The sequence below is a fragment of the Lissotriton vulgaris genome, chromosome 2_1 (assembly GCF_964263255.1).
Source record: "Lissotriton vulgaris chromosome 2_1, aLisVul1.2, whole genome shotgun sequence".
Taxonomy (NCBI): domain Eukaryota; kingdom Metazoa; phylum Chordata; class Amphibia; order Caudata; family Salamandridae; genus Lissotriton; species Lissotriton vulgaris.
Genome location: NC_141687.1, coordinates 304,116,103 through 304,142,675, shown reverse-complemented (window position 1 = coordinate 304,142,675; position 26,573 = coordinate 304,116,103). Strand labels below are relative to the sequence as shown.

Sequence of the window (26,573 nt, the reverse complement as noted above, 5' to 3'; positions counted from 1 at the left end):
TAGATCCTTAGCAGCGACGGCCCGTGGAGGGAGTTACGGTGGGGCAGGAGGGCGGGGAGGGGGAGGGGGAGGGCGGAGGTTGCTAAAAACCGGCATATGGATAATTGCAGGTAAGTAAACAATTTAATTAATAAAACGAATTTCGTAGCTCGCACTGCATTGCATTTTGCGATGCAAGGCGCACTACGAAATTCGTTTTATTAATTAAATTGTTTACTTACCTTAAATTATCCATATGCCGGTTTTAGCAACCACCGCCCTGCCCCTCCCCCTCCCCACCCTCCTGCCCCACCGTAACTCCCTCCACGAGCCGTCGCTGGTGTTTATGGCGAGTTTCTATGTAGGTTCGTCCTTTCACCTTGTGGTGACTTTGCAACATTGAAATGTCTTTAGGTTAAAAGTGCAACAGATATTACCTTAAATCCAGGATCAGCTGTTGTCATACACAGGAAGCCTCAGGCCACAGTGCCATAAAACGGCTGATGTAGCATCTAGAGCAAAGGAGCTGTAAAAGAGTCTGTTCTGCTCTTCCAGAGGTTGATCTCTGTGGGGGGCGGTCTCTTCTTCCAGGCGATATCCAGCTGTAAAACTCTGGACTGCTCTTCCAGAGTACTACAGCTGTAGGAGTCTGGCTTATTCTTCCAGCGGATGACAGCTATAGCAGCCCGGTCTTTCTAGAGAACTGTAGCTGTCGAAGCCCACCCTCCTCTTCCAGGGAATGACAGCTGTAAGAGTCTGGTCTTAAAAAACAGGTGACTTGACCTCTGCAAAATGGCCTTCGCGATGAACCCTATGATTTACATGCAAATTTCGGAAAGACTGGGCCAAGTTCCACTCTGTCATCCAGGAAGTGACTGGCCGTTCCCTCCCCCACCGGCACCAAATCTCTTAAAGCCAGTGTTACACCTCACAGAGCATAATAGAACTCCGATAGGAATCTTATATAATGAAAAAAAAACGTCCACTCTGCAGTTACTTTAAAAGTTTCGATATTATAACACTCTTAAGATTTATGAATACATATAAATATTGCTATACTTTGATTTGAGCTACTTCTTTTTATGTTGTGAGATTTAATATGCCGTTAATGCAAAGGACAATTAATATCACGTGTGATCGGAAAATATTTGTTTTCACAGCTCCTTCATTCCCAAATTCATCAACCATCTGTTCCGATGCAAGCCTATCAGTATGGTGGGGGCTGAGCAGGTAGGTCTCCTTTCACCCGGCTTATCTCCCTCTTTACAGTTTGCTCCCTGTGAAAAGAATGCATGTTAGCATGTCCACTGAGGGGTTTCATTCCTGTGTTTGTTGTCAGTCATTGGGAAATTGGTCAACTGCTAGTTTTACTGCTATTATTTTCTCCAGAAATCTCTGCAAACTTCTGCAATTAGGTAAAGACTAGTAGCCCTTTTACATCACCTATGTTGGCTGGACAATGAGCACTGTTCATATTCACTTTACAATCAAGATAGCAGTTGGAGAGTTGAGATCTGGTGTTAAAGCAGAACTACAGATAGATATTTCTGAAGGATATTTCCATCCCCAGATTCCTCACCCTTTGAATATTCACCCCATGAATCGTACTGAACCCAGAAACTCAAAAATAGTACTCCAGCTCGCCGGTCGGTGGTGTAGCTCCGCATCGACAAAATTCTGCTCCGGAAATGAAGATCGGGCTGCATATAACACCTCCAGGTGTGCTAAAGTTAGTTCCTTTCTTCCCATGCCTTTCAGAAGCGGATTTGTAGTTCTCTAGTGCCTAGATGAACCCAAACGCCATACAGAACTACCAGGTGAAACTGCATCACCAAGCATCAGAACCCTTCACGCCGTGACCATTCATTGTGGTCATAGTCAACGGGTAAGTCACAACAAAGCAAAAAAAATCAAAGCGGGAATTAACCACTTCCCACCACTCTCAAACTTCAGAGCGTGATCAAGGGTGTTTCCGTGCCTCTTGGTTTCTCGCTGGAACTCCTAAAAAAGAGGATTCAGAGTTTTGTTCCACTGCAATCCACATATCCGGGTCTGTTGGCGACAATACCACAAATACAGCACGTTAAGGAGGCCATGCTGCCCATATTTGGCACGCTTCCAGCTCCATCTGACATGCTTATAATCCCCAATGATCTGTAGAGGCCTCTAGCCGGAGTCCCATCAGTGGGTTCACCAGCTACAGAGCCTGCTTTGTTTCCAGTGCCACTTCCTGTACCAGTTCCTTTCACATTGACACTGGTACCGCCGAAAGAAGAGCGGTTATCTATAGTAGTCCCTGACTCCGAGCAGGCTTCATTTCAGCCTTGACCAAGGCCACACTCCGATCCTTCTGGAGCGAAGCCTAGAGCCAATCATTCGGACTCTAGTGCCCTGCCTTTACCACATGGCAGAGCTCATACTCTACATCAGCTCTGTGGGCCAGATTGAGACAATAATGACTGCGATGTTGAAGATGAGTTTTCCCTACAATACGATAAGTACAATTGATATGTCGAATCACAGGATGCAAGTGGCCTGGACAACTACCCAGACACTACTTGTCTGTCCCCCTCGTCCTGCTACAGAGTAGAGTGCATCTTTTGCTATAATTATGAGGCAGGCAGCAAAGGTCCTTGGCCTGCAGCTCCCTTCAATGGTGGTCAAATAAGACTTGGCAGAGGTGCTTCACCCTGGCCAAGTACCCTCTTAACCTCTCTTGCCTTAATGATATTCTCTAGGGCAAAGCAATGCTTTGGGCCTCCATTCAACAGACTTGTGCCTTGTCGCCACAGACCACATCAGTCAATCCTGTGCCAGAAAGTCGGGTGGTCCAGGCATACACCGGCAGAGTCAACCCAAGAGCCTTCCCCATGACTACTCCACACCGTGAGTCTAAACACATGAAAACTTTTGGCAAGCTCACGTTTTTATCGTCTAATCTTGCTGTGCGCGCAGTTAATGCTAGCTGATTTCTGGGCTGCTACAGCCATCCTTTATGGGATGCTGCAGGTCAAATCCTACCAGTAGTTCCAGGGGACCTATGGGTGTTTTTTGCCAAAACCGTACAGGGCAGTGGGATGCAGCAACATTTATTATAAGGTTGGACAATGTGCACATGCATGGTGCTTTAGCTCCACGCCTGGATGAAATATACAGTCTTCTCCTAGGATGTTCAAGGATCTTTAATGGACATGCCATTTAATGAACTCTCTCCTTTTGGTGAGAAAGCAGGCTTGGCCCTAGAAAGGTTTAAGGAAAGTAATGCCACAACACGTTCCTAGGGCTGTCTACCCCTACCAGGCAATTTCCTCAGCAATTTTGCCCCTTTCGTGGGTACGCAAGAGTGTTCCAACACTGTCAATGCTAGTTCCTGCCACCGGGACAACAACCTTGTAAGCCATTTCATGGCCGAGGCTGTGGCACCCATAGACCAAGTTCTGAACATTAAGGACAACATATAGCCCAATCTCCTGCCCCTCCAGAAACCACAAAACCACTTTAATGTTCCTCCAAGGGTGGCAAGACATCACTTCAGATACATGGGTCCTCTAAATTGTCAAGCTGGTCTATGCCTTCCCATTTCTTGCTAGCTCGCCACACCTAACACTCCTTCAATGCAGCTTAAGGAGGAACACATGTCCATTGTGCAGCAGGAAATGAAGGCCCTTTTGAACAAAGGTACAATAGAGAGGGTTCTGGCCTTGGATGTATGAACTGAGTGTTACTCCAGCTACTTCTTGTGCCAAAGAATGACGTAGGACTTTTTCCTATTTTCAATCTTTGCCTTCTCAACATCTTCCTGTGGAAGGACAAATTCAAGATTCAAGATGCTCATGCTGGCCCAGATCTTGTTTCTCTGGACGCCAGAGACTAGCTAGTGGCACTGGAATTGCAGGATATGTATTTCCATATTCCTGTCCTGCAGGCCAAAGACATTGGCTGCAATTGACAGTGGGCTAGGAGTATTTTACATATCTGTGCTCCACTTGGCCCTTACTAGTGGTGGTTGCAACACACCTTTGGACGTCAGGGGAACCAGTCTTCCCATACCTCTGTGACTGGCTGTTGAAGGCTTACTCTCCCCAGGCAGTTGTAGACCTCTAGAAAACGGCAAGCCTACTAACCTCATTTGCGTTCACTGTCAGCCTGCCAAAGTTACATCGGACTCCTTAACAGATTCTCTGTTTCATAAGAGCTATCCTGGATCCAGTGCACTTTCGTGCCTTCCTCTCGGACTGATGAGTCCAGGACATTCAGACTAAGATCCCGATGTTTCAGCCTGTGTCTTGGATCTCAGTGAGGATGACGTTGAGGATACTGGGTCTGTTGACCTCCTGCATTCCACTAGTTTAGCAAGCCAGAAAGCTCATGGAGCCTCTGAGAGGGACTTGAAGTCCAAGTGGTCACTGCACCAGGGAAGCCTCTCTGATTCCATCCATATTTCGGAGGAGACTGAAAAAGATCTGCGGTGGTGGCTGCTGGACTGCGATTGGGTCATTGGCAGACCCCCTCTCATTACTCCACCCAGAGCGGACCATGCTCATGGATGCATCACTGCTGGGCTGGGGAAGCCACCTGGGAGGGAAGGAAATCAGAGGTCTCTGGTGAATATATGCCTCCACATCAATTCGCCTGAGTTGCAAATGACCCACTTGGCATGGAAGGCTTTCCTACCATTCATCCAGGGGAGACTAGCGCAGGTTCTCACAGGCACCATCTTCGCCATGTAGTATTGCTACAAGTAGGGCAGAGTTTGGTCTTGCGTTCTTGGGTTGTGTGCGAGGAGGCTCTGCAACTCTGGAAGTGGCTGAATCACCAGGGGATCTCTCTGATTGTAAACCACCTGGCAGGATCTCTAAATGCCAGAGCAGAAGAACTCAGTCGCCGACTCCTAGCTTATCACAAATGACCGTTACCAGAGGTGGTGCAAGGCGTTATCTATCAATGGGGAAAGCATATGTCCTCAGATCAAGCTGCCTGTTTGGGAGGATCTACTGTTGCAGTAACTGAACCGGGTCCTGCATCCAGGACTCCACAATCTGCACCTTTGTGTGTGAAGATTGAATGGTGGTAGTTAGTCTCCTTCGGCATTCTCCCGAAGTCATTGATGTAGTTTCGGCAGCCAGGCACCAATCTACAAAAACATTGTACACTTGATGCTGGCACGGCGATACTGACGGATACTATTATGAAACTTGACTCTTGGTTAAAATTACTGGCTAACCTGAGGGGACCCAGTTGAAGGTACAGCCTCACCCCTTTGCTCACTGCAACAATGGAAGGACTGTTGAGAGAGTTGGTGGTGCCTTAGGCTTAGTACGGCACCCGTCTTATTTACCCACTACAAGCTAGGCTGTCTAAAGTGTTGCTTGTTTTTGTCATTTGCCCAGTACTGATAAAGGCTATTTTTGTGGTTGCCAGTTCAGCCTTACTTACTTAAATCTCCTGCTGTGAATAGATTTCTTAAATGTTTACTTAATTTGTTTCCACTGAAACTCTTTGTGATGCCACAGTGGGACTTGAATTTGGTTCTCACTTTTCTGATGGGTACGCCATTGGAGCTAATGCATAGTTGCCTTTCCATCTCTTGACCCTGAAAACTGTTTTTCTGGTCGCGATCACATTAGCTAATCACATGAGTAAGTTGTAGATGCTTTCCGTCCAGCTGACCTACATGACATTCTTTCCAGACAAACTAGTGTTGAGAACTCGTAGTAACACCTTACCATGTTGGGCAGGCTATAACTCTAACAACTTTATTTACCCCACCTCAACCTTCGAAAGATACTCCATGGTTTATACCCGAAGGAAGCCCTCCGTTTTTACATTGATTGTACCAAAGAACATTGGGTGGGCAATCTACTTTGTGGGTTTCCCAGGAGCAAAGAAGTGCAAGCCAGTGCAGAAAAGAACCATATCCAGGTGTTTAGTCCTCTGTACTAAACTCTGCCCTATGCTAGCTCAAAAGCAGCCACCTGAAGAATTACAGGCTAATTCCACTCTGCCAAGGCTGCCACTATTGAGCTGGCACATGAAGTATCTGCCCTGGATATCTGTCAGGCTGCTATGTAGGCATCAGAGCACATGTTCGCGAAGCACTCTTGCCTTAATAGTCAGGTCGAGATGGGCATTTCACTCTCTTGGTCCTGCAGAACTTTTTTGTCAGAGAAATTCCACAGACCCAGCACATGGGAAGGAATTGCTTGGTATTCATTCAGATGAGGAATCAATGGTTATAAGTATCCAAGTGAAGAACAAGTTACTTACCTTCGGTAAAGCTTTCTGGCAAATACTCTAACCACAGATTCCTCACTGACCCTCCCTCCTACAAATTCTATGGAATTGCCTCTTTTTCAATTTGAGAAGATCACAAATTAGAAATCTACACACTGGTCAAACCTCTGCATCTGAGGGTGTGGATAAGCCATTGAACATAACTGATATCGACGTTCCTGGGTTATGTTTTTATGCTGCCCTGCATGTCACATATAGCAGAATGATGTTCATGCAGAACAGCGCAATGCCACCTACTGGTGCGCATGAGCATTGCTTTTGAGTTTCATTATCAAGTCTGACATCTGGGAGAATATTCATAAGGTGAGGAATCTGCCGCTAGATAGAGTATCCACCAGGAAGAGCATTATCAACTTGTTCTTTTGACCCTGTGATCTGTGTGTACAGACGGAAGGCCACACTGGACAAGATGGGAGTCCGGGTTACAAACCACAGTCAGCCGCTGCATGTGCATCGATTAGCTTTACATGATCTTGAACTTTCACCTGACACTATTGCAAAGTTTCATGCAGGAAATGGAAAGCTGCTGGCGGAGATTAGTTTCCATCCTCTTCCCTCTTGTCTAAATGCTGTTGAGTGCAGACTCACGCAGATGGTAGTGATGCCCATGCCTGTACTGCTGCACCTGTAAAAAAAAAAGTAGTGGACAGAGAAGACAAATAGCAAGCTTTTCATGCCCTGTTCTCCAGCGAGCAGAAGGGGGCAAAAAAGTACAGTTGATGAGTCACATGGCCCGCCTGAGATCTGTCAGTGCCCTATACAAAGATCTCTAACCAAAGGCTGAAAGAGTTGAGGCTGAAGTGGTAGAAGATGGAGGGCCTCTCTAACAGGCTTGTGGGAAAGAAGCAGGAAAAGATGATAGTCCAATGAGGTGCCGGTATTGGAAAGTGAGTGGCACGCCACTATGGTGGTTTAGAAGATACTTATGTGATGTTGATTGATGTGTGCTATTGTGAACCTTGACTCAAGCTTGGAATTACTAGCTAGCCTGAGGGGATCCAGTTGAGGGTGCTGTCCCACCCCTTCGCTCACTGCAGCGACGTAAGGAATGTTGAGGGAGTTGGTGGTGCCTTAGAACAGGATTAGGTAACAGTTGCATCATAAGGAATTTTTACTTCCTTGGAGTACAAAACGGAGCAATACCACCTCAGACTGCTCAGTAATGATGGCTTTCACTATCAATAATTGTTGTGTGGTTTTGTTACTAGCGGCACTTAGCCAAAGGTAATGATGCTGTAGTGTAGAAATCTCAGCTTTTTGCTGATCTGAGCAAAATACTTTAGCTGGAAAAAGGGCACTGCTGAGGATAAAGAAACAACTAACTGCTAATAGAAAGTCTCCTCATTTGGCTTTCCAGTGAAATTGAAGGTAGGTCATAAATTAAAGCAATATGTTTTTTCCAATATGAATTGCTGAGTGATCGGTGGAACTGAATTTCATGACTTCTTAGATTTAGCTACCTTTTTTTAGGTTGAGCCTAGCGCAGCGCGCAAGCGCTGCGCTAGGAGATGACCTTTTGGAATCGGTCTGCACTTTTCAAACACTCGTGCTTGTGGTGGCATCCAACTTGCGGAGCGAGCAGCGGTGCGCTGGGGCCATCTGTTTTCAATTAGCGTGGCCACGCGTGCTTGTTTACATTTGCCTGCTCGCGGTCGCTTTCACTTTGCCTGCTTGCGGTCGCTTTCACTTTCTTGCCATCAAGAGTCAGATACAGGCTGTCTCTGCAGTGCATGTAAGGGCCCATATTTACACTGGCACGTCTCATGTAGTCATACACAAATTAGTAAAGAAACAGATTACAAAATACTGTTAGGTGCAGCTAGGAATTGTTGGTTTCTCTCGAGAAAATTTCTCAGAATGGCTCTGTTGTGGCAACGAGCCTTTATATATGGCAGTTATAAATGGTCATCTTAACAGCCGAATCTAAAACAATTGTTATTAAATTAAGTCTCTAGGCTGAATGCGTAGCACCCTGCTGCTTGCCTTCTTCTTTGGAAATTTGCTGGAGAAACTTAACATTTTAAAAGTCATGAGCATGCTCATTTTTAATACAAACAATACGAACATCGACCAAGCGTTGTTTCAGCCCTCAGGGCGCATGCGCATGTTAAGACCGTGAACCATGGCGCTCTTCGTGGGTGAGTTGGTCATTGTGAGGCAAACAGGGTGGTATTCGCTGGCAAAGCCGTCCGAGCGTGAACTTCCGCCATTAACCAATGTGACACCTAGAGAATGAGATACTCTGAAATGGTTGAGTAAGCAAGGGGTGTGGGGTATTAGGGACTTGAACAGAGATATCTGGCGCCCCACATGGTGTTTGACAGCCTCTGTTTAGGGGAGAGTGGAAGTTTGGTCCTAACAGTCAGGCACCCGCGGCTTCGTCATCTGCCTGGCCCTGGCACCCATTTACTTTCATAGGTAATTCCTCTCAGCCAAATATGAAATAGAGGAAAGTCCAGGCAGGACGGCCCAAGTCTCTGCAGACTCTCTTTACTCTTAAAAATAGAAATGCAAATGGCCTTTATTATGAATGCACATTGCCACGAAAGTCAGTTCGCATTAAAAAGGACGATGGAAGCATTAATTAACTTCTTCAGCAGCTGAAGTCTTAGGAGGGTCAAGTAAGTTTTAAAAAGAGAACGGATATTGGATTAAAAGATATTGGCACGTTGAGAAAGGGAGTTTTGAAACACAGTATGAAACAATTGGATATTGCCGCCAAATTGCTACAGATAATTGGTATCCTGCAATTAAAATTGAGGTCTCTACTGTAAGCGAGATGGAAATGAGTATATTTGTCTCAGTGTGGCAATATAGCTTTTTGGCAGTGAACCGAAGACCGTTAATGTCTCTAGATGCATACCTGCTCATGTTCATTCTCCTGCCAGACGCGGGGTGGCTTCCTAATGCTGTAATAATTTAATAGTAAAAATTATTATTTAAAAATCTTTGTATATGAAATGTATTTAAGGGTCTGTTCTGGTTGTACAGTTGCTAATCCATTCTCACTAAATGGAGAGACACCTGTCTCTACGTCCTTTTGTTTCTGAGTTTGCTGACAACTATTTTTTGTAAACCTCTTTTCTCTTTTAATGAATGTGTTTTTTCATTTATGTAAAGCACCTTAACAAAACTAAACTACTAGACTATCCAAGTGCTACACATCATAGTGTTTTGGAGGAAGGAGGGCATAGGCCAAAGGTCAAAGATCTTGAGGAGGTATGCTCTATCAGTTTTTGAAGACAAACATCTTACCTCGGATTACCTATTGAAGGAGAAGTTTTAGTGCTTCTCAGTGCCCAAGTCTGATTCCGTCAGCCATAGGCACTTTTCTTGACATGTAGTCCGGGAGCAGGAGGCTCCTGCCTTGCACGCATTCAGATATTCACTCTGAGCTGTGATGCTCCTGACGCACACAAGATGATGCACGCTGTATGTGTGTTCAGTTCAGTATAAGAGACGCACCCTTGAAACTGAGATGTCAACACAAGTAGATATAATTTGCACTGTGCGTTAAACTCCGGTCTGGTTGTTCCCTGTTAGTGACCACAAATTCACCATTCCTCAACTATTTCAGCGTTTGAGGGTCTTCAGAAACACCCGGTTCAATTTCAGCAGTCTCAGGAATGCTACATGATGTATTTACTTACAAACGCCTCAAAAATCACTTTGATACGTCGATCCCTATTGGCCCGAAATGCTTTGCGAGTGTCCATTTAACTTCTTGTCAAGAGTGTAGGGGGGGAGGGGAGAGTTTTAGAACTGAAACTAATTAAACAAGCATTGGCATAGCCAATAGGTCTTTCTTTTGGAACCTTATAAGTATTTAGTTATGCAGCACAATATCCTTGGTGCAACAACATCAACTGTTGCATGGCTAAACACTTATAAGGTCCCAAAGGCGAGACCTATTGGCTATGCCAATGCTTGTTTGTTTGGTGAGCTGCTCTTTGGGAACAGGGAAATTACTGACCGGGAGATTTGCGTTTCTTGACTTTCTTCCCTGTGAAAGTAGTAGGGCCTGGCTGTACAATGTGATTTTTTTTTGTCTTCCCACTACATTTTTTCTGCTGCCCTCCTTTATTATTCATGCTCATTGTGTACCAGTAATTGTGTACATGTTCTAGTATTTAACTTGTAGAACTTTTTATATAAATGTTACTGTTTTTTGAAGTTATTTGTGGTTTGAGTCTGCATGTATGAATGCAAATGTCTTATCTAGTTGCAAACGAGCTGTATCTAGATACTTAATCAAAATGTTTATGAAACAAGTCTGCACTGTAAAAGGTTAAAACACCTGTGACTTTTGTATATCTGTACCATTAGTATCTGCAAATACCGATGTGATTTCTAGATTAAGAGAACAAACCAGCATTCTGATTAGTTAAGAGCATTCTCTATACGTGGATCCCTAAAAAAATTCTGAGGATCAACTGGATTCTATTTGGTTGGAATCATATAACAATTTTTATTTTGCTTCCTATGTTGGATCAGCAATTTCCTAAAAAAACTTTCTTGGTGCCCTGTAGAACCTTTGTACATACAATTGTTTAACAGGTTAACTGTGGACAAACTCCAGTGATAGAAATGTTTAAATTCCATGTGATTACACAGGAACCACAGGTCGCCTACTTCACTCTGCTGATCTTGGATAAGACATGAGATCTGTGGTGAAATTTCACTTCTAGAGTGGTCACATTCACTACACTACTTGGAGTATCCACAAATCCCCCCCCAAAAGGAAAAAATATGATTGCAGAACTACAAAAATTAATTGAAAACTTATTATCAGAGATGTTCTGGTCAAGTTCAAATAAAGTTTAAGAAGCACTACAATTGACCAGTTACAGTTATGCATATCACACCAAATTGTGTGTGTGTAGAGAGACATAAGTAACCACATTCGTGTCAAAGCTATGGTGCCCAGATTATTTTTTAGATATGTTAGTAGCCAACCACACTGTATATAGTGTACATTTTGGGTATTCTTTTTAACAGTGAAGAGCACCATGGGTAGTACAATTGTTATAAGTGCTTATAGCGACAGACAACAGTGTATACGTTTGGTTGGGCTCGGAAAGCAGGTCATATGCAAAGAACAGACAAGGAGAAAGGGCAGAAAGGAACAGGGAAAAGGAATGACAGAAGAAAAAATAACCTGTTGGAGTTAAAGCTTGGGAACTAATAAACTTCCCTTCATTTTCCTGGGTGCTCTAGCTTCTGTGAGGGTTGAAGTCTTAGAGTTTTAGTAGAAATCCTGCAGTTTGCTGTATACTATATTCTGATAGTTACCAAGCATAGAGAAGTGTGGAGTAAGCTAGTAGTGCTCAAGGCAAGACCGTACCTCACAAAAGGTTGCCTACACCTCAAATTTAGAGAGGGCTGTTCCATACGATGGTTTAGTAAGTTTTCAGAATGCAACAAAAATGCCTGGGTCAGGCCCTTGCTGGTTCGACTCTATCAATTCGACATTCTGTCGGCTAGTTTAGGAGTGTAGGTTCTGTGTAGGTATGTGAGAGTACTGGTACTGTGGCAAGGAACTAGACTGATGGTTGTTTGGAATGGATTAGCCTTTGATTTGTGGGATGGTTTAAAACTGAAGGATTTGTTGGAGGGTCTGAAGTTATTTGGTCTTCCGGATGATGTAGGAGCTTCTTTACATAGACTATTGCTGTGCACCAACTCTTCAAAATTCTGCCGTTCCTGCCTTTGCCTGGTGGGCCGGAGATGAATGTCAAGTGTCGGTGGTAGTCAAAAGGGAGAGAATGTCTGTGATTGTAGGAGTGTTCGTTCTTTTTTGCACCAATGTTCCACACACTGTTCATTCAAAACTCTGCTTTTACCGTCTTCATCAAAAAGAGAGCTGTGGATAGAGGAAAGAGCATGTAGGGGCTTTGAGCTGTGAACTGAGAAGATCTATGTACCCTCTTGTGCTGGACCTCAAAGGTTTAGACTGATGGGGCTTAGGGAGTCAGTGCAATGCGTGAGGAACAGTCAGGAAAGGCAGGAGTGTCGGTAGGAGGGAGCAGAGAGGTGCATTCAACAAGGGTTTGGGTGAATGAATCGATGCATGCGTGTGTCTGTGGGGAGTCAAACAATATGTGAGTTCTCCACGTTGTAGGGAGAATAAATTTTTCAAATGATACACTGCCACCCTAGGTCCACTTCTCCCCTCATTGATTCAAAACTGGGTGTAGTTATCGTTTTCTATATTCCACCCAGAGCATTGACATAACAAGGGTAAAGGAGGCATAAGGTGGAAAGAGCTTTGCAGTTACACAGTGTATTTATACATATAAGTACAATAATCACTATAAGACACAATTCAAAGCTGTGTACAAAACCTTTCGGAATCACAAGAATAAATTAAGTATTTACTGCCCTTCTCTGGAAAAGCTGAACAACCATTTATATATGACCTGTGAGGGGGTGAAACTTCTGATTGGAGAGATGAGGGGCAGTGAGAAAACCCGAGGTGGTGGGTGTGGGGTGCCTAAATGATTGTCGCACCGCACCGGGAGCCACCAGCGCTAAAGCCGGCCTGAGTGCGAGCGTTGCTTATTGCACATTGTGGCCATGTTGTTAGTGTTCTTATTGTGGTAATTGTATATAGTTCACGTGGGTAGTATTCCTCCAGCAGTTCACACCGCGCACGTGTGGTGTAAGCTCTTCTGTCACGCTGATGGATTGTGTTCATAGTGCACCCGGGTCTTTCTGAGCACTAGACGGAGGTGTGCGAACAGAGCCTGCGTGTAGCGCACACCAGTGTGTGTTAGGCACATGCGTGTGTACCTGTAGCAGCGGGTGCTCGCCCTGCAGAGAGTGTCCATGTCCCCCCTGCCCAGAGGGTGCAAGGCCTCACTCGTCCAGAGGGGCAGCTGGGCGGGAGGTTCCCAGAGCTGCTGCTGTGATGTACTGGGCCGCTTCATAGCTCTCCATGGTCGAAGCCGGGGTCACCTCGGAGCGCGGGCCGGGCGTCGTTACTGAGGCATGCGGATTCTGCTTTACTACCTGTCCTCAGATTTATGGCGGCTTAGGCTGCTGCGAGCCAGCCCCGTGTCCTCATGCAAAGGCGACCTCTGGCTCGGAGGCAGGTCCGTTCTCTTCATGAATGCGTTGTTGTTCCTCTCGGTCTCACTCGGGCACTGTGACCGCTGTTATTCTTAGCCAATAGCCAGCAGGTCGTGATTCCCACACAGCGCTTCACCACCGACTGGGAAATAACAAGCTCGACCCCATGTGCAGAGAACACCAGGAGCGGCCCAGAAGCAGAGGGGGCACCCGACGCCGAATGTGCTTTTAAAAGAGCAGCAGCTCAGAAAGAGCCTCTTGGCTTAACGTTTTGGTAGGCCGATACGTTTTATGTATGTTGATGGGTGCTTCTCCCGGCAGAGTCCTCCTTATGAATCTCCCGCTGCGCCAGACTCGTCAGGAAACTTCTGCAATAGCTCTCCTGCGCAGGTAGAGGGCGTAGTCTCTGTTACGATGTTGGGCACTTAGTGGCAATGACTGGTACCCTGACGCCAGTTCCTTTTTTTCTGTGCCCATCTATGCCTACATATCTTCGTTCTCTCACTGTGGAGATTTCCTATCTAAAAAAAAGATAATTTGACAGTGCAGATAGGGACATGTCACCTCGGAAAAGGTCTGGTTTCAAGCCCTGTTGCCGGTACAGTAGCCAACTGTCCATCATGGATCCATGAAACAACTCTCTCCAGTTCCTCGGGTCGAGGGACTACACATGTGAGCTCCGCCAGCCGATGCACTTGAAGTGGAGAAGTGTGTCTCAGGGGTTAGAGGCGGCAGACCCGGAAGCTGAGATCGGCCCTGGACCAGGGTTCAATGCCCCGACCCGACGGGGGTTGGGCTCAATAATTCCACGGACTCGATAATTCTCGCTCCGGTGCCTACTCGACTCACGGGTTCACGTTTTGCGACTCTGGGCAATAGCTTGCTTAATCTCCACAACGGCCCCTCGCGGCGGGATGCCTGGCTTTCACCTTGTGGATACCCTGCCGGGGTATCTCACAGGGGAATACCAGGACGGGTTCCCTAAGCAAGCGCATAGATGCCTGCGATGTGGGCGATTTGCGCTATATAAATACATGTACATTTACAAGGCCACCAAGTAGCGTAGGGTAAATCTTTCTATGACTGGCTCCGAAGAGGGTTTTCTGGGGTGCTGCAGCACGTGACGAGGTTGCAGTCAAGGGCCAGGTGTAGGTCCCCATCAAGGTCATCCCCATCCTCCAGATTTTCAAAGGATTTGAGAACACACATAAAGAAGAAAAAACACTCCTCTTCTCCTGGAAGGTCAAAATCAGTAAGTCCAAGGCCCCTAATCCCAGTGTACAGAGCAGGAGTTAATAGAAGCCCCTGAAGCTGACACTGTCACCTGTACTAACACCTCCTCCCCCTTAACTTGCATTGGTTCCTGCTTTCCCTGGGTACGCAGTGCCTGATCCTTCAGCATTCATGCGGGCCATGATGGATGTTTGTAGGGGGGCAGCTATTTTCCCTGCAGCACCCTTAGCCACATGGGACCAATTGCAAGCCCCTATGGCCTCATTCCGGGGATGCCCATGGCGCCATAAAGCTTCTATCTGCAGACGTCCTTGACTTTTGGGCTTCTACCACACCCTCCGAATTCAAGACCAGCGTCAGTGGAAATGGAGGCACCAGTCTGGCGGGACCCTATGCTGAGCCCAACACAGCACCGGACTCAGTGCCACATCCCGGCCCAACTCCATGTAGAATGCCACCTTTTGGGTCGCTGATGTCACCACCCTTGGTGCCAATTGGGTTGCTGCAACTCTCACCAGAATCTGTTTCCAGTTAAAACTTGACAGGGACTCTATGCTGCATTTAGAGGTGATAGCCCTCCAAGAGGCTAAACACTTCCACAGACGTTAATATTGAGACTGCTCCAGGACCATCCACCCTGATATGTCGGGTTTTCACTGAGTCATCAGGAAAGCAGCTGAAGTGCTTGACCTACCTCTACCAGCAGTGGAGCAAAGGGCTAAGAGTTTCATGGATATCTTGCAGGTCCTGTGTGCACATTAGAACCATTGGTCCCATTATTAAGGCTCTCAGCAACTCGTTGAAGGAACCTTGGGCAAAACCATCGCCATGCATGGCAGTTAACAAAGGAATTGTCCTCTGGTACAGATCATGGAATCCAGCCTTCCTTACCAATTATCCCTCAAAGGATCTCTTAACAATCCAGAGATCATCTACATCCATTACAGTTCCAGGGCTTTTCCTACAAGTTCTTCTGGTAGGGAATCCAAAGGCCTGGAAGCCATCGGTGAAAACACTTTTTCATCTGGCAGCTTAGGCCTTCCCTTCTTTAATACCGCCTGTTTGTTAGGAATATATACACCTACTCTGGGACCTGGTAGGCATGGTGAACCCAAATCTCCCAAACCATCTGAAGGATCACTTTACAGAAGCGGTGAGGGATGGCCAGGATGCTGCTCGATATATAATCTGGGCTGGTCTAGAGTCAGTTGACTGAGTGGCCAGATCAGTGGGTGCATCTGTGACCGTAAGGCAAAATGCGATGCTGCAGTCCACAAGGGTTCTCTATCTATATGCAAAACATGCTATAAGATATGCCTTTTGGCCGAGAGAGACTTCAGTCGAAAAGCAGATATGGCACTGGAGTGCTTCAAATAAACTAAAGCCTCAGCACTTTCATTTGGATTGCAATGAATGAATGATTGAGGCAATTTATAAAGCATCTAGGCGTTACCTGGAACAAATGTTTACTAGAATAAAAAGGGGATATAGTTATGTTCTAAACAACCAAGTTTTTAAATTCTTACTAAATTTTAACAGAGCTGTCTCTCTCTCATGAGGGTGGTTTGAAGTGTGTTCCAGAGTTTTGCAGTGATACAGGCGAAACTCTTCCCATCCCACTTGGTCCTCTTTATCCTGTGGACGATCAGATTCCCTAGTTCTGCTGAGGTTCTGCTGGGTTTTGTCTCCTCTGACTAGCTTGGGACTCTGTTCCATAGCCCGAACTATTGTAATAAAGGTGGTTCTCTCTGCAGACGAAGGTTTCCGGGTCCACTTTAATATATAAGGAGGGTAAGAGTAGACTCGGGTGATTCCCGTACCGCCCAGCCCCCACTCCTCCTTGAGGTGGGCTTTTCCTGGTTCTACAAATGGCACCTGAACAGGAACACCACGGAGACGTAGGTCTGGCCCGGTGGTCGTGAGGGGACCCGTGGTGGAAGTCCGACAGAGGTACCCTACCCGAGGGACCATTTTGAGTCCGGTTGACCAGAAGTCTTGCACAGGGACTTCCCCATCCGGTCTGGGCCACCTGGCTGCGTCCCGCTGGTACCCCCTGTAGTGCGATCTCTGTCTGGATCTGGACTCGTGCCTACGTCTGCAGAAGAGAACAACATTTTCGGGTAAGGGTGGACTGATCATCCACCACTTGTGCTCTGTTTTCTGTCTGTATTGACTTTTGCAAAAGCCAAGCCAGTGAGGTTAGTGTTTTTCTCCCACTGTTGTCTGCCTGAAGTAAAAATATGCCAGTCAATAGTAAGTTCCGAAAGTTATTTTTTTGCGTATGTACAGAGGACTCCCTTCTGAAGGCAGCCTGCCCGTTTACTCCAGAAGGAACTCCAAGTTATGAGATGTATGATAAATATGGGCCATCTGCTATCACGTTTTCTTCCTTATGGGTAAAGTATACGAAACAATGCAATGTTGAATTACAGTGACCACAGTTTGGCTCCTTTGATCTCCAGGCCCTCTCGGGCCTGGAGGTGCAGCTGCTCCGCAAATGGTCTCGTCAAGCCATGTTTGACCCCACCGCGTTGTGGAGGAAAGAAATAGATTAAAAAAAATGAGAAAAAAGCAAGCGTTAAATATAAAGAAAGAGAGGATGTCTATGGCTGATCCTGCGAAAGCGCATTTAGAAAATAGGGTTCAAGAAGGGGTTGAAATGGCAGATAGGCATCATAGGACTTAGGCGACAAAATGTTACCCCGCTCGTTCTCCCAGGGACCTTAGGGTTGAAGGAGAAGAGGTGGACTCATTGTTGAATGCTATTCTTGAAGGTCCACCTCCTGCCTATGCTCCGGCTCCTATGTATCCTGCTCTTCTTCAAAATGTTCCTAACGATCCACCCCCACAAGTGGTGGTTGAGGCTGCCCCACCCATTGTACCACTACCTGATCCCTTGACTCCCTTCATCCTGCCAGCACCCCTAGCTCCGACAGTTCATACCGCCCCACCTATTGACCCAACCCCGACCATACATTCCCGTCTGCTTGATAATAAGTCTATTGGTACCCCTGTTCGCGAATCTTATGCCACTCCGGACCGAACGAGATGGTTCTCCCTTATGCCCAATACCCTGTTTGGATTCTTCGGTACCCCTAGAAAGGAGTCTTTGACGTCTGCTGAACTCGCTGGGGGTAGTGAAAGGGACGCTATGCGAAAACAATGTGCATTTTGGGTAAATAATGGTAATATTTATGGCGTTAAAGATATCTGGTCGACGTTCAGACAATGGACGGCCATACAACAAACAGACATGGCCGAGTACATGTGCACACTTATAATAAAAAGATACAAAACATTGTTCATAGACACTCCAGGGGATTGATTGATTTAAAACTAACTATTGCCAAGGGTCATGTTCAGGGAGATGATATGCATGAAGCCCTTGTTACCATGATTGCGTTCAGAGACACAACTGCTTTTCCGCCATCTACGAATGACAAAGCTATGCTTATGAGAGAGACAGCTCCCATCTTTATCCCTGCAGTGCTCGCCAATAACCAGGGTGTTGGAGCAGCCCCAGCCCACTAGCGTAGAATGTGGGTGCATGTCCCATGGAAAAGAGCGGATGTTCTTCAATTGAAATCCCAATTACCAGACCCCCGTAAGAATCCGGCTCTTTACTATCAGGAATTAGGTCAGATTATTTCCTATAGTGTCCTTACCTTACAGGATATTGACTTATTATTCAGGTCAGTAGTACCACCTGATATATGGGACAAAATACGCCATGCCAACCATAATGCCGTTTTGCATGGTGACTGGACCGACTTTAAGAGGATGGAGAATGACAGAGAGGGGGGGACTAAGCCTGATCCGGCTATACTGGCTCTCCCAGGCCATCTGTTGCAACTCATGAAGACCCTTTTGCCCGAAATAGCTGTTAATTGGGATAAAATAAATGCATGTAAACAACGTAAGGATGAGTCTGTTGCTGATTTTTTCACCCGCTTCGAAACTGAGTACAAAAGTCTCAGTGGATTGAACGCTAGAGCTCCTGTTTATTGATAAATTTGTATCTAATTTATTACACGATCTCTCGGCCCGCCTTAAGAAGATTGAGAGAACGTGGTCAGCTCAGACTATGGCAGGCATCCTTGCCATGGCCATTATCATGAGAATAGAGAGAATGAAGATAAAGACAAAGTGGTTAGGAAGAACAAGGACCTTTAAACAAATGTATATATATAGTCAGGCTATAGTCAGGCTCTCGAGAATCAGTTGGACTCCCTCACGTTCCCAACAGGAGCCACTCTGTTGCAATATGTAGATGACCTCTTAATTGCAGCCACGTCTGCTCCACTTTGTGAACAAACAACAGTACGTCTGCTTCACCACCTTGCCTCCCACAATCATACGGTTTCCTTGAACAAATTGCAATTGTGTCGAGAGAAAGTGACCTACCTCAGCCACCTCCTCTTGAAGGAGGGAAGACAACTTACCGCTGACGGAGTGTCCCTTATTACCTCCATGCCTCCCACTTTGACACAGAAACAAGTACGTGCCTTTATAGGCATCACTTCCTATTGCAGACAATGGATCCCTAACTTCTCTGCCATTGTCAAACCTCTTTTAGCTCTCACTACTAAAGATATGCCAGAAAGAGGGTTTCCATGGACAACTGAGCATGTGGCTGCCTTTCAGACACTCAAAGATGCCTTATGTACAGCTCCAGTGTTAGGCACCCCAGACTATGGCAAACAATTTTTCCTTTTTGTCCGTGAGACACATGGCTGCGCTTGAGCAGTCTTAACTCAGATTTTTGGAGACAAACATCACCCTTGTGCTTATTTCTCGGCTATACTTGACCCAGTAGCCCGAGCCCTTCCTGGATGTTTACGCGCAACTGCTACTGCTGCTCTTATGGTCCGCCAGAGCGCAGGTATTGTTATGTCTTCACCCTTGACCTTAATGGTCCCACATGCAGTAGATACCTTGCTCAACAACACCAAGACACAACACCTTACCAGTGCACGACTTACAGGTTATGAGCTCACTCTTTTTTCCAGTCACATTGACATTAGGAGATGTAATATTCTAAACCCAGCTACACTACTCCCTACTGAGACACAAGGGAAAAATTCTGACCCTCATGACTGCATATTACGGACAGAAGAGACAAAGGGTCTTGTGGACCTACAAGACACCCCCTAACAGACGCTGAGGGAACACTATACATAGATGGTTCATGTCTTAAAAGATCGGATGGAACTAAATCTGCTGCATTTGCCCTCACCACTCTTGTTACAGTAGCTGAGACAGCACAAATTCCACAGGCATCGGCCCAAGCGGCTGAATTAATGGCCTTGACACGAGCTTGTGAAATCAGTAAAAACATGACTGTTAATATCTATACAGACAGTCAGTACGCCTTTCGGTGGCTCACAATTTTGATAGACTCTGGAAAGAAAAACATTTTCTCACCTCACATGGGACCAGAATACAGCATGGCCCCTGATACAGAGACTTCTAGACGCCTTGACATTACCTAGAAAAGTTGCAGTGATTAAATGTAAAGCCCACCAGAAAGTGACTGATGATGTAGGGGAAGGCAATGCCCTTGCAGACCAAACAGCAAGACAGACTGCTCTAAGTAAATCAGATGGAATGTTTGTGACAGGACCAGCCAGATGGGTGGTGGAAGGAGGAATGTTGGAAAATAGTAGTCAGATTGTGGTCGAGATTCAATCTCATGCCACTGCAAAAGAACTCCACACATGGGAGGAACATCTGGCAGAGAAAGAGATAGAGGGATGTTGGGTGAGTATATCCGAAGTGAGGCAATTGATGTTACCAGACAGTCATGTGCCCCCAGTTGTCACTATGGCCCATGGCCCTGCCCATATCTAGAGCCAACATGGTATAATGAAAAAATACCCCTATATGCTGACCGAGTGGTTAAGTCATGTCTGATCTGCCTTATCCACAATCCAGGAAAAGGTACAGTTACCCCCGCTGGTGGCTTCTTCCCACCTACGTTTCCTTTTGAGGCCATCCAGACGGATTATATTCACATGGACAGGTGTACAAATTTGAAATATGTCCTTGTAGTGGTCTGTGCCTTCAGCAGATGGGTGGAGGCCAACCCCACCAAGAATTGCACAGCTATTAGAACGGCCAAAGTTTTGTTGAAAGAATACTTTCCCCAATTTGGGTTGCCCCGTTTGATTTGGAGTGACAATGGCCAACATTTTACAGCCAATGTGGTCCAGTTTGTGTGTTCCGGGCTTGGTGTCAGACAAAAGTTTCATGCTGCTAATCACCCACAGTCAGCCGGATCGGTGGAGAAATACAATGGGGTACTTAAATTAAAATTGGCCAAAATAGTGGCGGAAACAGGCGTTACCTGGGTAGATGCCCTACCCCCTTGCTCTCTTGTCAGTAAGGAAGACTGCCAATCAAGGATAGGATTATCTCCCTACAAATTGGTATTCGTTAGACCAGCTAATGTATGTGGCGTCCCAAGGCCAAAGAAATTGTCTGGTGTTGAGTTTACAGTATTGACTGACTACCAGTACCAGTTAACCAATTCTTTTCGTACTCTTTATCATCAGGTACACGCTGCTATCCCCGACAAGAGTGAAGGCCCAGGTCACACCATTCAACCAGGTGACTGGGTGGTGATCTGAAATTTTCAGCATACCTTGAGCCCCACTGGTCGCACCCCACCAGGTTCTTCTGGCCACCCGCACTGCTGTAAACATCGAAGGGAGAAAGAACTGGATACATACTACCCCCTCCCGTACGACCAATGGGTGGAAGAAGGACTGCCGGAAGTAGTACTGACTTTTGTCCCTTTCAGTGATGCTCAGCTTCATTACACCACTACAGAAGCCGAAACTAAACTAATCTTAGGGGGTCCAGTCGTCCCTCCTCCACAGGACCAGAGGAAGGAACAAGAAGCTCTCTTTCCAGATCACTCCATACCTTCTTCCACTCGCTACAACTTGAGACCAAGAAAAGGGGCTGGCCCTTGACTCTGTCTGGTGTCTAATAGGCTGTAGGGCTGTGATATCTCCGGCTGAGACCGGTGTTGGTATGCTGTACCAATGGGAAGTCCGTAGGACTCTTGGTATCCACATCAAGTGAAGCAACCACCAATCACAGGCAGCCGCTAGTGTCAAGCAAGCCGGGCCGTAGACGGCTGAAATGCCAGAAACCGGTCCCCGGTAGCTTGTTTCCTTCCCAGTATAAGAATTGGCTTGGTAGTTTGGTCTGCCCTGTTCCCATGATGCACTGGGCCAGGGTCAGACTACTTTGCATATAGCCAAGTTCTGAGCTGGGATGGTGCAGTGAGCTAAAAAACAGTGATGGATCAAGCCCTGATCTTTGGACTTGCTAAGAGTGGTCTGCTTAATTCAGACACTCTGTTCATCACCACCCCCTTTTTCTGAATCATTTTTGTCCACCATAAGCGTGGAAGGGTATACTCAGATGTGAGTCCCTAGCTCATTGCACCATCAGGATTCAAGCAAGCCAGGCCGAAGACGGCTGAAATGCCAGAAACCGGTCCCCGGTAGCTTGTTTCCTTCCCAGTATAAGAATTGGCTTGGTAGTTTGGTCTGCCCTGTTCCCATGATGCACTGGGCCAGGGTCAGACTAATTTGCATATAGCCAAGTTCTGAGCTGGGATGGTGCAGTGAGCTAAAAAACGGTGATGGATCAAGCCCTGATCTTTGGACTGGGTAAGAGTGGTCTGCTTAATTCAGACACTCTGTTCATCACCACCCCCTTTTTCTGAATCAGTGTCAACAGGCTGAGCACAATGGCAGCGGTCCGAGGGTCTGAAGCACACAAGAAATATGTCACAATTCTGAACAATAAATGCTTCAATTCCACGATAGTTATACTTTTTGCTCTCCTCATCCTGCTGGTTGTGGGATGGTTTCTGTTACTGACCTCTCCCCCAGCTTCTCTGGCTACGACACCCACACCTGCAGAACATCTCCACACCACCTTGTCACCCCATGAACTACCACGACGCTGGAATTCATGAAAAATACTTTTGTACAATTATTGCACCAGCATCAGCTTGTGATTAATACCTCGAACTGTTGGGTATGTGGGTTCATACCACACTCTATGACACACACTGTCTCCTATTTCGTCTATCCATTTTCTGTTTTTGGGTCCTGTCTGGCTTGGAGGATGCTCGTCACCCATGCATATACGATCAATGGAACAACGAGCTCCATCATTGGTGATTTTTATGACACTTTCACCCGAAACAGAACACGCAATGTCAGTAATCCTTTCTGCCCTACTACGACATCTGACATCTTGAACATCTCTTGTGCTGAACGCAATGAGATGGTTGTGTTCAACACCAAAAGTAGAATAATCTTCTCCCGCTTTCGGTCCGAGCGCAAAGTTCCCACCAAATTGCAGGCTTACAATGTTATCAACACGCATGGCCAAGTGTGCATAAAAGGACTGGGGACCCGGGAGGTAGGAGTCAGTGACTGCGCAATAGTCAGTACACTGAATATTACCTCACCGCTTTTCCAAATACCTATTTTGTTTGTGGACAGTCTGCTTATACCTGGCTTCCAGGAAATTGGTCAGGTGTGTGTTATTTGGCCTTTCTTCTTCTCCCTACCTTTACTGCTGTTGGGACACATCACTTGACCACTCCCCGCCTCCACCATTGTATGCCTAGGGGAGTAATTGAGGCCGATGAAACTACAGGCCAGGAGGCGGGGACTTCTTCAAAGGTTTCCTACCATTCTTGGGTCCTGTGGTCAACAGCCGCAACATACGACACCTTACCCGAGTGGTGGAGGCAACCATTAATAAAACAGCAGGGGCATTGGGCAACATCACCACAGAGCTTCAGGCGGATTGCCTGATGACACTACAACATCAAATGGTACTTGACATCATCCTTGCTGACCGTGGTGGTGTATGTAAACTAATCAGCCCCAGCTGCTGCATTTACATACCTGATAACGCTCCATCAGTCTATCAAGCTATCCAACGTCTGCATAAACTTTCCTATGAGATTCATCAACAATCAGACGACTGGTCCGTCATGGGCTGGATTTGGGGCCTCCTTTCCAGATGGGGATGGGCGGTCCTCATTTTTTTTGCCTTAAGAACAGCAGTCATCATCTCATGCTGCCTGTGTATCCAGTGCTTGCCTATGCTTTGTGCTATGTGTACACAGGCCCTTAAAAGTTCCCCGGTCAGTACACGTGACCCCAACCTAAGGATAATGCTTCAACAAGAGATTGACGACCTAATGCAGATAGACATTTCCTAAGAACATGTTTTGCCACTCAATGGCAAAAGGAGGGTCTGAAGAAAATAAGTTTTTACTAGGTCCTATTAATTTTTTTACATTCCTCCATTTCTTGCCATCTTGTGAAAAAAACCCTGCATACAGCCTCCATTTCTGCTGACGCTAAAAAAACTATCAGATACCCAAACCCCCTGTTCTTTGCTGTTTACCAATTCATCGACAGAACGCCATGAGACACGTATGCCCTGTGTAAACAAGCTTGTTTTTCATCTTCTGCTCCCTGCTTGGTAAACATCCTAGACGCCGTGATCAGGTCATCTGGACTATGGTCTGACTGACCGAGCCTTGATCAAGCTGATTGAACAATGGTCTGACTGACCGAGCCTTGATCAAGCTGATTGAACAATGGTCTGAATGCCGAGTCTTGATCAAGCTGATTGAACAATGGTCTGAATACCGAACCTTAATCAGGTCATCAACTACAAACACCACCTTGATCAGGTCATCAACTACAAACACCAACCTGATTGAACAATGGACTGAATGCCAAAAGAGTGGAATAAAAATGTATATAAGGCTTGTTCGCTGTGTAGTAGAGCAGCAGCCTCCTGGGTTTTGTCTCTGACTAGCTTGGGACTCTGTTCCATAGCCCGGGCTACTGTAATAAAGGTGGTTCTCTGCAGACGAAGGTTTCCGGGTTCACTTTATTATATAATAAGGGTAAGAGTAGACTCAGGTGATTCCCGCACTGCCAAGCCCCCACTCCTCCTTGAGGTGGGCTTTTCTTGGTTCTACAACTAGGCTGGCTAAAATGTCTGGTAGGACATCAGATAATTTAATGCTTGAGCCTGGAGGTCTGTAGATTAGGGCTGCCATAAGTACACGTTGGGGGAAAATGTTATGACAAATTGAAAAATTTCACAATCTGATACTTGGAAAGGTGTAGTGACACATCTAAACTCATCTTTTAGTATGATGGCAATACCATCCCCTAGTTTGCCTACCCAATCCTATCGAAATATTTGAAATCCCAGAGGAAGGGCCATTAATATATGGAATTTGGGATTCAACCCATACACCAACCCGCAGACTGAGAGCCGCGAGCAGGGACCGAACTGCACTCGTCAGCTTTGAAAACTTACAGAAGAACTTTGCCCCTCAAGTATTGAAATTCTTGTCTCTTGGATTTTGTCAATTTGGAATCAGTAATAATATACGCTGTATATGTGGAAATAGCCTTGAGAAAGCCCCGGTGCAACTCGCCAATAGGGGGCGAAACACGTGTCGGCTGTCCATGTCTCACTATAAAATAATAAAGATGTCACACTGCAACCTGAAGTAGTTCTGTCCTTTGTATGACGATTTGAAATAACGGATATTAATCCAAACAAGTACAATTTTGATTTCTCATGGAGTACACACTCTCCACTTTTCAAACTTGTCTTCCTTTATGAAGCTCAAGAGGTCCAGAGCTTCGAGTGTGTCTCCATCTACCTACAAAAACAGCTTATCAAAGCGTTGTTTAAACCTTGGAATCCTTGGACCTTTCTTGTCTTGCTGGTAGCCATTAATATATGTGGTGTGGAGTTCTCATTGTGCCAGGATTGTTAATGTTAATGTTATGTTAATGGGTATTTATTGAGCGCACTTACACCGGGTGGCTTCATGGCGCTGACCAGAGAACATAAAGAAACTGGAGGTGAACTGAGCAGACCACAGCTGTCAATTATCCCAGATTGTAGGCTAGCCGAAACAGCCATGTCTTGAGAAGCCTCCTGAACTGCATAATGTCAGTACAGGATCGAATTTCCAAAGGGAACGAGTTCCATAGTTTGGGTGTCAGAACGGCAAAACGGCAGCCCCCCTGACGCACCCGTTTGAACTTGGGCGCAGAAAGCAGACAGAGGTAGGTTGAACGAAGAGTCTGGTTTGGCACATATCTAGGTAACAGGTTAGTAATGAAAGCAGGGCTTTTCGCATACAGGGCCTTAAACACAGTGCAGCCTGTTTTGAAAACGCATCGCTGGAAGATGGGAAGCCAATGGAGTTTCTGAAGCGCTGGGCTGATTGGTTGCCATCTGGGTTGGCGCATGAGCAACCTAGCTGCCTGGTTTTGAACCAACTGTAATAGCTTAAATAAGTATTTTGGCATCCCTAAGTATACAGAGTTCGCATAGTCCAAATGTGATATGACCGTAGCCATTAGGATCCAAACCAGAGCGTCCTGAGTGAAAAATCGATGGATTTTCCTGATCTTCCTCATCCGAAAGATGCATTTTGATATCACACTGCCCACCTGGGTTTTTAATTTTAGATCCTTATCCATAGAGACCCCCAGCGTTTTGGCTGAGCTGGAAGGAGAAGGAGATGGACCGAGCTCCGTCGGCCAGTAACGAGGACCCCAGAATTTGCCACTGTCCCCGGTCAAGACAAGCTCTGTCTTGCCCGGGTTAAGTTTCAGATGGTTACAATCCATCCACTGCTGTATAAACAGCAGTGTTTCATGGAACTCCGCCACTGAGCGATTGGAACCATCCATCTCGAGGACCAACTGCAGATCATCTGCATAATTAAAAACTGTCACGTTTCTCAACTTCAGAGATCGAATCAGAGGAGAAATATAGATGTTAAATAAGTGCGGTGACAGTGCTGAGCCCTGAGGAACCCCACATGTGATTATGTACGGAGAGGCAAGGTGGGGCACTTGGCGGTCTGCCTGAGACCTGTCATTTAGAAAAGACGACAGCCAACTGGC

The 26,573-nt window shown here is 46.1% G+C and overlaps 1 protein-coding gene across 1 annotated transcript in view; it reads left to right on the top strand.

Annotated features, from left to right (window-relative positions):
* VPS53 (VPS53 subunit of GARP complex) overlaps positions 1-26,573 on the top strand; it is a 947,455-nt gene that overhangs the window by 885,394 nt on the left and 35,488 nt on the right. Inside the window, exon 19 of the mRNA XM_086954994.1 lies at positions 1,140-1,209. Coding sequence (XP_086811120.1) covers positions 1,140-1,209 — 70 coding nt within the window. The remainder of the gene's footprint in view (positions 1-1,139; positions 1,210-26,573) is intronic.